The sequence below is a fragment of the Carica papaya genome, chromosome 1 (assembly GCF_054855325.1).
Source record: "Carica papaya isolate Zhongbai chromosome 1, ASM5485532v1, whole genome shotgun sequence".
NCBI classification, from domain to species: Eukaryota; Viridiplantae; Streptophyta; class Magnoliopsida; order Brassicales; family Caricaceae; genus Carica; species Carica papaya.
The window spans coordinates 4468504-4482034 of record NC_142309.1 but is presented as its reverse complement, the minus strand read 5'-3'; the positions used below and the strand labels follow the sequence as shown (position 1 = coordinate 4482034).

Genomic DNA, 13531 nt, shown 5'->3' with positions numbered 1-13531 from the left:
GGTTGAAGCTTTCTGTGACTGTTGACCTTATCAAGAACCCAGTTGTGATTTCTGTGATTAACAAGGATAAGATGATAATATCCCTCTAGAAATGATTGCTATATGTATACATGTGTATAACATGTCCCTTTGAGATTATGACTTTATGGGAATTTCTTTCAGAGGCTAATCTTGTTTAGCAGGAAACTTGGGAAAAGAAAAAGGAAATCCTTTTATGGAAATTTCTTTCAGATTCAGTCATTTAAAATTCTGATATAAATGAAAATCATAGTTCAATTCTTTATAAAAATTATGATAAATACATAAATAATTAACAATATTCATCTAAAATTATAAAATATACATAGAAATCTTCTGCATAACATTTATTTCATGACCAAATTCAAATCTTTCTTAATCACTATGCTCTGTATTATTTTCTAACAAGATTCTCTTTCTTCTTCATGAGTTAAAAGCAGTGCAGTCTTTTCTTATTTCCCCTTCAGTACCAGTCTTCACTCCAATCCTGCCCAGCTTTGTCATTGCAGTGACAAAAGCTCCGCTAAAATCACCGTTGGCGAAATCCTTGACAATTGGCTGTGTTGACGAATCAGTGAACAGCACCTGATCAGAAGTAAACATGCCCTTCCCTGCAACCAGATTCTTGTAATATACATTGTCAAAAGTTCTTGGAGTTTCAGGGTCCATGTCAATGGCTATATTTGGGTCTACATTCCGAGGGCAGGCAGCCATCAGTTGCTTCATATAGTCCGGATTCAGAGAAGGATCAACAGGATTTGATGCAGAGAAAGAGTAGAGTCGATTTGCAAAGCGACTACAATGAGAGAATCCAACAGTATGAGCTCCTGATAACGCAATCATGTCAAGCTGGCTCAGGTTATTCCTTGCAAAAATTTCAGTAAGCTGTATAAGATTGAAGTCAGGCTCTGGCAAAGCTCCTCGTACCCTTGACGCTTGAGATATTAAACCATCACGACGTCCTAGCTCTACGCTATATGAAGGACCTCCTGCCTGAAAATTTTGATCCATATATGCATAAACATAGAAAGAATTGAAAATTTAATTCACAAAAGAGTAATGATCAGGCCATTTCCACGTTCTCATGCGAGCTAAATGCTTGATTATTCAATTTCGAGATCATGATTTAAAATGTGACTTACTAGGCCAACAACTTCTCTAGCAGCAAGTGCTAAGATATCAGCACATGAGACAACACCAGGACATTGTGCTTCGACTGCTTGCTTCGCCTTTATTATCGTATCAAATCCATCTCCAGCAAGTGAAAGATTGTCCGGAGCATCCTTCTCTGCATCCCCGTTTCGCGATGAAATCAAAATTGACGCATCACATCCCTTCAAAAAGATCAACAAATTTGACGATTAAAAAGAAAAAACACCCAGAAGCCAAAAAGAACAAAAGAAACCATCAATGTAAAATTTTATAAAAATGTGTATATACATGTATTTGAATGCGTGTATGTATACCTCAATGAAGCAGTCATGGAAAAACAGGCGCAGAGTAGCTGGGACAGTGGTGAAAGTCTGACTAAACTTGTTAAGCACAGCTTGCTTAACAATGGATTCCACGTTTGAACAAGTGACACCATAGAAATTTTCTGCTAATTGTCCATCTCCCTTCTGCAAAATCACACAAACAACTATCAAAATCAACCCTCTTTTCCATTTCTCCACCATCTCCTAATTCTCTATTTGAACTTCTAATTGCTCTAACATACTACATGGGTTTGTTGATGATCATCGTCATATTCATTTACATATATATATATATATATATATGAGAGTAAAAGGAATAAGAGAAAGTAGAAAGGAATTGGAAAAGTTTATAAAAAAAATAAAGTAATATCTGTCAATTATAGTTAAACAAATTAAAGGGTTTGTTTTGTTTACTTGGTCTTTGCTTCTAAAAACTGAATACCCTAGTCTACTAAAACTCTTACTTTAATCCTGTTTGGGTATAAGTCATTGTCTTTAATAACCCAGTTCTTCTTTTCTCCAACAATACATACACCCACACACGTTTATATATATATATATATAAAATAAATTATAAGTGTGTTTATGAATTTTGAGTGCAATTACAATTTATTTAATAAAAATATTCATCAATTAGGTAATATACATAAACTAACCATAATATAATACAAATAACTTTTAAAAATGACATACATAAAAAAATAATTTAATTCAACTTTACAACTTCTTGTAAAACGACCCAGATCTTAAAAGAAAATAAATTATAAATTGAATGCGGAAGTGAAATAATAAAATTAGGACTTACATTTCTTACATAACAATTTAAAATACACAATAGGGATATTGGAATGACTATTCTAAAAAAATACATGAAAAATCAAAAAAATAAATAAAAAATAAACAACTGGGCATTCTATTTACAACCTTCTTGTAGATCGGGATCTGGATTTTGGTTCTCGTGATTTGAAATGGTTAATGAAAGAGTGAGCTACACTAACCTAACAAGAATGTCACACTACTTACCATACAGAAATGAAGTTTGTTAAAAATCATAAAAATAACTAATTGAGCTCTTATTTTAAGCAAATTCGTTTATCATAAATAAAATCATTTATTGCATACTTACCGTAGCAAGGTTTCTAAAATCGACCTATAGAGTCAATAACAGAAATAATATCATAATCTCATTTTTAATTAGTTAGAACAACAACTTTTTCTTTTTATCTACCTACTGGTATCTATGGAGGTACATAGGAATGTCTCCACTACGCGCGAACTCTTATTCAACATTGTCAACTAACCGGCCATCCCAATACCCCGTATGGTATGAGCGTCATGTTCGGTATGAGAGTGAAATGGGTCATCCCCATACCACGTCCGGTTTGAGCGCCAAAAATATCATCCCTCAATATCCCGTCCAGTATGAGGGTAAAACGGGTTGTCCACTGTAATGACTGAAAAAGGGAAAAAGAAAAAAAAATTTGTTTGAAGAAACGACGCCGTTTTGAAGAGGGGAAAACGATATTATTTTGGGAGGGGGAGAACGACGTCGTTTTGGGAAGGGGAAAACGATGTCGTTTTGGGTAAGTTGGTAGGATATGAATGGGGGTCGGGAAGGAAAGGGGAGAGAGGAAAAAAAAAGAAAAGAGAAAAGCAGGGAAGGAGGAGAGTGGGAAGGAGGAAGGCAGAGAGGGAAGAAGGTTCCAGAAGAGAGAGAGGGGAGTCGGAGCAGAGAGGAGCGAGAAGGGAGAGTGAAGAGAGCCGCGAACGACGAACGGTGCGATCGGCAAGAAAAAGGAAAGTGGAAATGGAATGTACGGTAAAAACTTTGGTTGTGTAGGTATTGGGTGAGTTATGATGCTATTTGCGGGTTATCGAGGCCAGGGAGTCCGTAGGTAGCTGGGCGGAGCTGAGAGGTGGAGTGTAGGACGGAATGGCGGAGACGTTCGCGGAGGAGGTCGTGAGAAGGAGAGGATGGCGTCATTGGGGCGTACGGGAGATCTATGAGAGAGAGAGAAGGTTGTGTGCGGTGAGTGTGAGCACCGAAGGAAGGTCACTGAGAGGAAGAGGGAGTGAGCAGTTTGGCGTGTATGGGGAAATACGAGATGACGAAGGGAGTCGTGTGCAGGAGCGGGGGTGCGGAGAGAGTCGCGAGCAGAATGAGCAGGAGGAACGAATTCGGTGAGTGTCCGGTGAGAGGGGTAAGTGTGGGGAGTGTGACAGTGTGAGTTCGGATTGTGCGACGGTGAGAGGGACGTGCGTAGTGAGTGGGACGGTGTGAGTTCGCACTGTGAGAGGGAGGGGACTATGGAATAGAAATTGACATGTATGAAAAGTTTCGAATGAGGGAAGAGGCTTATGGAACCGTAGGGAGAGGTCGGTTTAGCGAGGGATAAGGACGTATTTTCTGGAGATTGGGATGGCATAGGAGGGGACTATAGAGTATGGTTTAGGGCGAGAGAGTAGGGACGCGTTGGTAGGGGTATAACGAGAGTGTGGTGAGGGGAGAAGGTTTGGTATAGTTACTATAAATTTAAAGGTTGGCGAGGGAACATCGCCGGTGTGTGCGGGAAGTCTTGGTGTGCATGTGGCCTAATAAGGTCGAGAGGTAGTGTAGTGAGCATGAGTCACTGATGTTGGTGACGTGCGAGAATGGATTGTGTGTGTATGTGGCCTATTGAGGTCGAGGTGTGGACGGATTGTGTGTGTGCGTGTCCTATTGAGGTCGAGGTGTGGACGGATGGTGTGTGTGCGTGGCCTATTGTGGTCGAGGTATGGGGTAGTGAGCACGAGTCACCGATGTTGGTGACGTGCGAGAACGGATTGTGTGTGTGTATGGCCTATTGAGGTCGAGGTGTGGACGGGTTGTGTGTGTGCGTGGCCTATTAGGGTCGAGGTGTGGACGGATGGTGTGTGTGCGTGGCCTATTATGGTTGAGGTGTGGGGTAGTGAGCACGAGTCATCGATGTTGGTGACCGGCGAGAACGGATTGTGTGTGTGTGTGGCCTATTAAGGTCGAGGTGTGGATGGATGGTGTGTGTGCGTGGCTTATTGTGGTCGAGGTGTGGGGTAGTGAGCATGAGTCACCGATGTTGGTGACGTACGAGAACGGATTGTGTGTGTGCGTGGCTTATTGGGGTCGCGGTGTGGACGGATGGTGTGTGTGCGTAGCCTATTGTGGTCGAGGTGTGGGGTAGTGAGCATGAGTCACCGATGTTGGGGACGTGCGGGAACGGATTGTGTGTGTGTGTGGCCTATTGAGGTCGAGGTGTGGACAGGTTGTGTGTGTACGTGGCCTATTGGGGTTGAGGTGTGGACGGATGGTGTGTGTGCGTGGCTTATTGTGGTCGAAGTGTAGGGTAGTGGGCATGAGTCACCGATGTTGGTGATGTGTGAGAACGGATTGTGTGTGTGTATGGCCTACTGGGGTCGAGGTGTGGACGGATTAGGTGTGTGCGTGGACTATTAGGGTCGAGGTGTGGACGGATTGTGTGTGTGCATGGCCTGTTGGGGTCGAAGTGTGGAGGAGTGAGCATGAGTCGCCGATGTTGGTGATGCACGAGAATGGTATTGTGTGTGTGAGTGGCCAATGGGGTCGAGAGGTAGAGATGTGAGTATGAGTCGTCGATGTTTGTGACGTGTGGTAATAGTCTTCGTGTCTGTGTGTGGCCTATTGGGGTCGAGGTGGTGGATATGAGCTGCCGCTGTTGGTGACACGAGATGGTGGTGTGTGTGCGTGGGTGGCCTATTAGGGTGGAGTAGGAAAGAAGGGCGTACGAGTAGTTGATATTGGTGATGAATGTGAACAGGGGCACTTAGGGTGTGACTTCGGCTGGGGAGTCACGTGGGATAGGCACCCGAATAGTCTACCAGGGTAGGGGGCTGGTGTTGTACTAGGGTAGGGTTGAGGCAGGAGGTAGGTGGTATAGACAAGGTACTTATGGGAGTACTGGAGTTGCTGTTGCTGTATGTGTTATTGAATAGTTGGTCTTTCGGGGTAGGTAAATAACGGTTAGTTGTAGGGTGGTTCGAAAGCATGACTTAGGTAGTGTAAGAGAAATGCATATAGATATACTAACTGTCTTATCACTGCATATTATACCTGCAACTTGGTTTTTATCGTATTGAGTTATGTGAACTCACTTTTTGTCGTTTTCCAGATGAAGTAGGGATGGAGCCGGGATCTGAGTAGTTGGGTACGGAGGCTAGTCTTTAGCACCATTGGGCCAGGGTCTCCTTGTGGCGGGTTACCGCCTGTAAAAGTTTATATTCGTATGGATGTTGACTTGCTAGAAGGGTATGGTATGGGGTGTCATTGATGTATAGGTAGAACTACAAGTTTACCTTGAGTTAGAATAATGAATTGTGGACCAGTTTTACTTATGGGGAATGCTACTGGTATGAGTTTGGCGTGTTGGGTCATAAAATTGTTGATCGTATGCTGTTGAAAAAAAAACGAGGCGTTACATCCACATACCTCGTCCGGTATGAGCGCCAAAATACCAATTCTCGATACTCCGTCCGGTATGAAGCAACGTTCACAGTAGGGTTCCCTAAGTCTACCATCTCCCAGGATATCCAGTAAGGCTATCATTTATTCATTCACTTAATCAAGTAATTTTTTATTTACATTTAATTTTCAGTTTCACAATTTAACTATAAATCATGCAAAATAAGCAATACATGCGTCAAGGAAATACAACTGAATCATCTTACTAACTCCAGTGTATTATTATGCATTTAAAACTGTAAAATCAATCAATCAGTTAAAACAGGACAAACAGTAAATAATAATCGATTCCGACTCCATTAGTAACTTGTAATTGATTATCGAAGTTTTTTAAATTATGCAAAATATCGTATTATTTATAAGTAAACTTCAATTCCATAACAGCGAATAAGGTGAGAGATTCTTACTCAAATCGGTATTCAAAACACTATACTTTCAGCTGCGCTTACTAGCAGTTTTCGAGTTTTCTGAATTTTTCTTCGGAGGTTAAAACACGCTTTAAGTACCTAAAAATACCCAAAAAATCCCAAAATCAGTGTTAAAAATCTTTTCTGGCCAATTTCAGAATTCTGGCACGGCGATGCCGCTGTGCTCCAGCCACGGCACCATCACACGCTATGGTGGTTTATCTCGAACTGACCATTTTCGGCCAGTTTTATACTCATCCCTGTAAGAAAATACATTAAGGAGACTTGGTTGGTCGAAAAAAGTCGAAAAATAAAAAGTCACAAGGATTTTTCGGTGCGGCGGCTCTGCCAGCTCACCTTCACGGTTATGTATTTTTCTTTATTCAACCTGTAGAAAACAGAATGATGATTATAATAGTGGAAAAATCACATAAAACGGGAATCGGGAAGGGGCTCATGGGAGGCGATTTTTTATTTTTTATGTGGTGGCGCTGCCGGGTTTTACCTGCGGTTTTCAGCTCATCCACCGATAATTTTGCTCCGATTTGACTATGGAGGTGTTCAAAATCAAATTTTGAGCGAATAAAATTTTTTTTACTTTTTTTCATGGTCGGAGGTGGCTTCGGTGCGGCGGTGGGTGGCGGTCGGCTACCTTCTCCGGTGACTGGCTCTTCTTCTCCGGCGGGGGACTAGCTGTAACAGCCTCAGAAATTCAAAAGGAAATATATATAATAATAATCTGAGTGCGAAAGCGAAATAAAATATTAAAGTTAATATCCCTTACACAATAACTTAAAAGTAATAAACAATATCACAGAATAAGTTCTCTAAAAGAAATACGAGAATTAAAAAAAAATAAAGAAAATTATAAGGTATCTAGCATCTGCTCGCCGTCTTCTTGTGGATCGAGCTCGGGAACCAGGTTCTCCTGATATGAAATGATTAAATAAGGAATGAGCTATACTAGCCCAGTAAGAACATCACACTAATCACCGTCACAGAAGTAAAGGTTGGTAAAAAATTAAAACAACCAATGGAACAGTAGATTTAAACAAATTCATTTATCAATAATTAAACCATTTACCGTCCACTTACCACAGTGAGATTTATAAAAACAACATATGGAAACAATAACATTATAAATATCATAAATTCATATATAATCTGTAAAATAGCACATATTATACTTTTATATTCATATCATCAAACAACAATTGTCCTCTTTTATCAGCTTACTAATATTCATGGGGATCCGTAGGGGTCCCCGCTACACGTGAACCATTCCTCTTAGCAAACTTAATTCCAGAGCCGTCCTCATACCCCGTCTGGTATGAGTACTAAAACAATAAATCTCAATACCCCGTCCGGTATGAGGGTGAAGCGGGCCGTTCCCATACCCCGTCCGGTATGAGCGCCAAAATCATAAAGTCTCCATACCCCGTCCGGTATGAGACAACGTTCACGGTAGAGTTCCCTATGAACCCGATCTGTCCACCATCTCCCAAGATATCTAGTGAGGCTGTTATCTTATCCATTTATCAAATCACACCCCTTTTGTAACACCCAAAATTTATATTTATATTTTTTAATTTATTTTAATTTTTATTAGAAATTTTTGTTTAATTTTATTCTATTTTAATATTTAATTTATAAGGTTTTAATTTAATTTAATTTAATTTAATAGAAATAAAAATAAAAATAATAATAAAATAGAGTAAAATTATTTGTGGGATTTAATTGAAATCGATTTTGGGAAAAAGATGTGAAAATTTGGATTCTGGGGGTATTTTTAAAAAGAAAATCGAAAATTGGGGGTCAAAATATAATTTAAAAAAGTTGTGCCACGTCAGCAGCCCCGGCCAACCAGAATACGCCGCGTGACAAGGACGCTGACGCGGGAGGCCACACGGGACGGAGCCACATGAGCGATCCACGTGCACATGATCGAACGGTCTAGATCTCATGCGTGCGGACGACCCAGATCTCACGCACACGGACGTCCCAGATCTCATGCGCGCGGACGGCCCAGATCGCATCGCGATGGACGGTCCAGATTAAATCGTGATGGATGGCTGAGATTAAAAAGAAAATGTTATAAATAACCTCACCCACACCAAACCCCAAACCCTAGCCGCCAGTACCCTCACCGAAGAAGAAGAACCAGTCACCGGAGGAGCCGGCCGCCGCCACCCACTGCCGCACCGGAGGATTTTTCAACTGTCAAACGAGGTAAATTTTCTCCTCTTAGCTCATTTTTTGATACTGAATCCGCCTATGGCCAAATCGGAGCCAAAAAACCGGCCAATCGGCTGGAAAACACCACCGAAGTCCAGCAGCACCGCCGCAGCTTCCCTCAGTTTTTGCCTCCGATGAGGCCCTTCCCGGTTCCCGTTCGATGCAATTTTTGCACCACTGTGATCACCGTCATTTTCTCTACAGGTTGACCGGAGCAAAGCATTATATCGCGACTCCCGCCGGAGAAGTCGCCGCACCCGAGAGCTCCGCCACCGGTAAGTCTCAATTTTTCGTGATTTTTTGGCCCACGAGGGCCCTAGGGTTATTTTATCACAGAAACCAATGCAAGTTTGGTCCAATCCGGCTGAAAACGGCCAACCTGAGGCGAATCAACGCCGTGGGCGGTCGTGCCGTCATCGAAGCACGGCGAAGCCACCGTGCCGGAATTTTAATATTGGCCGAAATGGCCCTAGGTCTGATTTGGGATTTTTTGGGGACACGTGTAGGTACCGGAAGCGTGTTTCAGTTTCTGAAAAAAAATTCAAGGAATCTAGGGACTGCTCGTAGGCGCAGTGCAAAGCTGATTTCAGACCCCGAAACAAGTAAGGATTTCTCACCTTATTTCCTATCACGGTATTAAAACTCAATAAATAATAAAATAACATTTCATGAATTAATACATGTGTATAATTAATTAAGGTTGTCGCGCCCGGACCGAGAAGGAGAAGGAAAAAAAAAAAAGCCACGTCGGCAGCCACGTCAGCAGGCCCGGTCAGCAGTCCCGGCCAACCGGGGCCTGCCACGTGGCAAGACCACGTCGCTCCGAAAAGGGGCCACGTTGGCGATCCGCGTGGGTGCGATCGGACGGCCCAGATCAATCGCGCGATCGGACGGCCCAGATGCAATCGCACGGACGGCCCAGATTCAATAAAAAACGAACGGCCCAGATTAAAACAAAATGAACGGCTGAGATCAAAAGGCAAGGGGTTATAAATAGAAACCCCACACCAGACCACAAACCCTAGCCGCCTGCCGCTCGCCGGAGAAGACGAACCAGAGGCCGACCGCCGCCACCCGCCGCCGCACTGGGGAAATTTCTGACCGCCGATCGAGGTAAATTTCATACCCCCGACTCGTTTTTCCACGCTAATTCCTCCTGTGGCCAAATCGAAGCCAAAATCCCGGCCAAACGGCTGGAATACGCGGCCAAAGACCAGCGGCGCCGCCGCGCCCCCTCTCAGTTTTTGCCTCCGACGAGGCCCTTCCCGGCCTCCGTTTGATGCAATTTTTATATCACCGTGATCACCATTCTTTTCTCTACAGGTTGACTGGAGCCGAATCACCAAACCACGAACCTCGCCGGAGAGCCGCCGCACCCAAGAGCGCCGCCGCCGGTAAGCTCTGTTTCTCCGTGATTTTTTGGCCCCCCGAGGGCCCTAGGGTTGTTTTCTCGCAGGGACCGATGCGAGTGTGGCCGAATTCGGCCGAAAACGACCGAAAATAGCCAACCCGAGGCGAATCGCCGCCGCAAGCGGCGGCGCCGTCGCCGGAGCACGGCGGAGCCGCCGTGCCGGAGTTGCGATATTGGCCAAAAAGGGGCCCTGAGCCTAATTTGAAATTTTTTGGAATACGTGCAGGTACCGTTAGTGTGTTTCAGTTCCCCGGGAAAAATTCAGGGAAAATTAGGGATGGCCTGTAGGCGCACTGTGAATCATATTCGGATCCCGAAAACAAGTAAGAACCCCTCACCCTATTTCCTATCACGGTATTAAAGTTCAAAATGATAAAACGGTATCTCTTGAATTAACGCATGTGTGAAATTGCTTAAAGTTGCTAATGGAGCCCGAGTCTAGTGTGATTGATGATTTACTGTTATTTGGTCTGTTTTACAGCTTTAAATGCATTATGAGGTTTGATGTGTTCATTTTATAGTTTCGAGTGCATGTATCACTATTTCATTGATTATTGACTGAATGACTGAAGAACTGATACTGTATGTTGTCTGTTTGGCATGAATTACGATTTACTTGTTTAAATATGAATTGATGATGCTTATTGAGGAAAAGGAAAATGAAAGATTGTGTAGACTGATAATTGTATGATGGGGTCAGCCTGACTAGATATCCTGGGAGATGGTGGACGGACCGGGTCCGTAGGGAACCCTACCGGGATTGTGGTCTCACATGCCGGACGGGGTATGGAGATCTTATGGTTTTGGCGCCCATACCGGACGGGGTATGGGGACGGCCCGTTTCACCCTCATACCGGACGGGGTATTGAGGTTTATGGTTTTGGCGCCCATACCGGACGGGGTATGGGGACGGCCCTGGAAACTGATTATGAATGTTAAAGGTTAACGGGTAGCGGGACCTCTATGGACCCCCATGGATACTAGTAGGCTGGTAAATGAGAAAAGGATATATTGTACAATGATTGAATTACAAAAGGCGTGATAAATGCTATGTTTTACAACTTATATTATTCCATGATTATGATAATGTTATTGTTTTTCTTATATTGTTTCATGAATTCCACCGAGGTAAGTGGATGATAAAGGTTTTATCATAAATAAAAGGATTTGTTGTAAATCATGCTCCATTGGTCTTTTGTGTTTTTCTACCCACCTTTACCTCCGTGACGGTGAGATATCGTGATGTTCTTACTGGGCTAGTGTAGCTCACTCCTTATTTAACCATTTCAGATCAGGAAGACATGGTTCCCGAGCCCGTTCCGCAGGAGGACGACGAAGGGGATGCCTAGAGATTCTATAGTCATACTCATAGTTTTATTTTCGAGTTTCTCTTTTAGTTAGTTTAATCTTTTATATTTTAAGTACGTTTTTGGTTTTCGTGTAAGGGATGTTAACTGAAATTTTGATCTCGCTTCCGCATTTTATGTGTTTAAATACTCATTTCATTTTCACACTTCCGGGGTCGTTACAAAGGTTACTGATAGAGACCGAATCTGATGTATTTTTCGGTCAGTTGTTATTGATCTATTTTATAGTTTTAAATGCAGTATGACACTTGATGTATTTATTCTATAGTTTGGTATGCATGAATTACGGTTTCATTTATTATGGTTTGAATTATGGTGAACCCGATGTTGTGTTGTTTTGTTTGGTGTTCATTACTAGTTTACGTGTTTCTTTATGATTGGATAATTGAGACCAAGAAAAATGAAAAAAGGTATGTGAATTGATAAATGGATAATATCGACAGCCTAACTAGATATCTTGGGAGATGGTGGATGGACCGGGTCCTTAGAATCGGGAACGTGGTCTCTCATATCAGACGGAGTATGGAGACTTTATGTGTTTTGGCGCCTATACAGGATGGGGTATGGGGACGGCCCGTTTCACCCTCATATCGGACGGGGTATTGAAATTTATGGTTTTGGTGCCCATACCGGACGGGGTATGAGGACGGCTCTGAAATCAAGTTATTAATGTTAATGGTTCACGTGTAGCGGGGACCGCCCTATGGATCCCCATGGATACTAGTAGGCTGATAAAAGAGGAGAATTGTTGTCTGATTATTAAAGTGCAAAAGTATAACATGTGTTATGTTACAAAGTGTATATGATTTTATGATTGTTATAATGTTATTATTTTCATATGTTATTTTCATGAATCTCACCGAGGTAAGTGGACAGTAAAGGTTTTTATTATTAATAAATGATTTTGTTATAAATTATGCTCAATTGGTCGTTTTTGTTTTCTACCAACCTTTACACTTCTGTGACAGTGAAATAATATGATGTCTTTACTGAGCTAGTGTAGCTCATTCCTTATTTAACCATTTCAGATCAGGAGAATTTGGTTCCCGAGCCCGTCCCGCAGGAAGACGACAAGTAAACGTCTAAGGATTTCATAGTTTTATTTATAGCATTCATTACTAGTATTTACCACAGTTAGTTTATTCTTTCATACGTTGAATACGTTTTTGGTTATTGTGTAAGGGATTTTAATCAGAATTTTTATTTTGCTTCCGTACTTAGAACTTTTTATGCATTCATTTCTTTTAAATTTCCGGGGCCGTTACACCTTTCCTATTTTTCCTTAGTTTCCATTACCAACTTAAGCATGAATATATAAACAAGTAACGTGCATCCAATAAAGCAAGTATATCTTAGATTTTCAAAATCAAACAGTAGTGAAGTAAGCAGTGATATATGCATTCAAAACTATAGAATAAATAAACCAAATACCATAATGCATTTAAACTGTAAAATAAATCAAGCAAGAATCGACAGAGAATAATGTCCGAATTCGGGCTCCATTAGCAACCTTAATTAATTATACATATCTATTAATTTGTAAAAATACCATATTACCATTTATTCGAACTTTAATTCCATGATATGAAATAGGATGAGGGGTCCTTATCTGATTTGACGCCGAAAATTAGATTTTCACTGCACCTACGAGCGGTCCCTGAATTTTTTTTATGGGAACTGAAACGCTCTTACGATATCTACACATGTCCCAAATAACCCAAAAATCAGACCCAGGGCCTACTTGGCCAATTTCAAAATTTCAGCACGGTGGCTCCGCCGTGCTCCGGCGACAATGCCATTGCTCGCGGCGGCGATCCGCCTCGAGTTGGCTGTTTTTGGTCGAATTCAACCAAGCTTGCACCAGGTCCTACGAGAAAACACACGTAAGGCCCTCGGTGGGCCCAAAAAAAATAGAAAATTGAAACTTACCGGCGGTGGGGTTCTCCGGTGTGGCGTCTCCTCCGGCTCACGTTGTAGTTGGGTGTTTTGCTTCGGTCAACCTGTAAAGGAGGAAACGGTGATCACAAAGGTGGAAAAATCACATCGAACGGGAACCGAGAAGGGCCTCATCGAAGGTAAAAATCGAGACACCCCGCGGCGGCGCCGCT

General features: G+C 42.4%; 1 protein-coding gene across 1 annotated transcript; it reads right to left on the bottom strand.

Moving 5' to 3' along the window:
* Nucleotides 1-255: 255 nt before the first annotated feature.
* On the bottom strand, nt 256-1818 carry LOC110807434 (Peroxidase superfamily protein). The gene is made up of 3 exons (XM_022032564.2): nt 1485-1818; nt 1161-1352; nt 256-1011 (listed from the first exon to the last, which is right to left on the bottom strand). The coding sequence occupies exons 1-3, from the start codon at nt 1692-1694 to the stop codon at nt 442-444; spliced, it is 972 nt and encodes a 323-aa protein (XP_021888256.1). The 5' UTR covers nt 1695-1818; the 3' UTR covers nt 256-441.
* Nucleotides 1819-13531: the final 11713 nt, after the last annotated feature.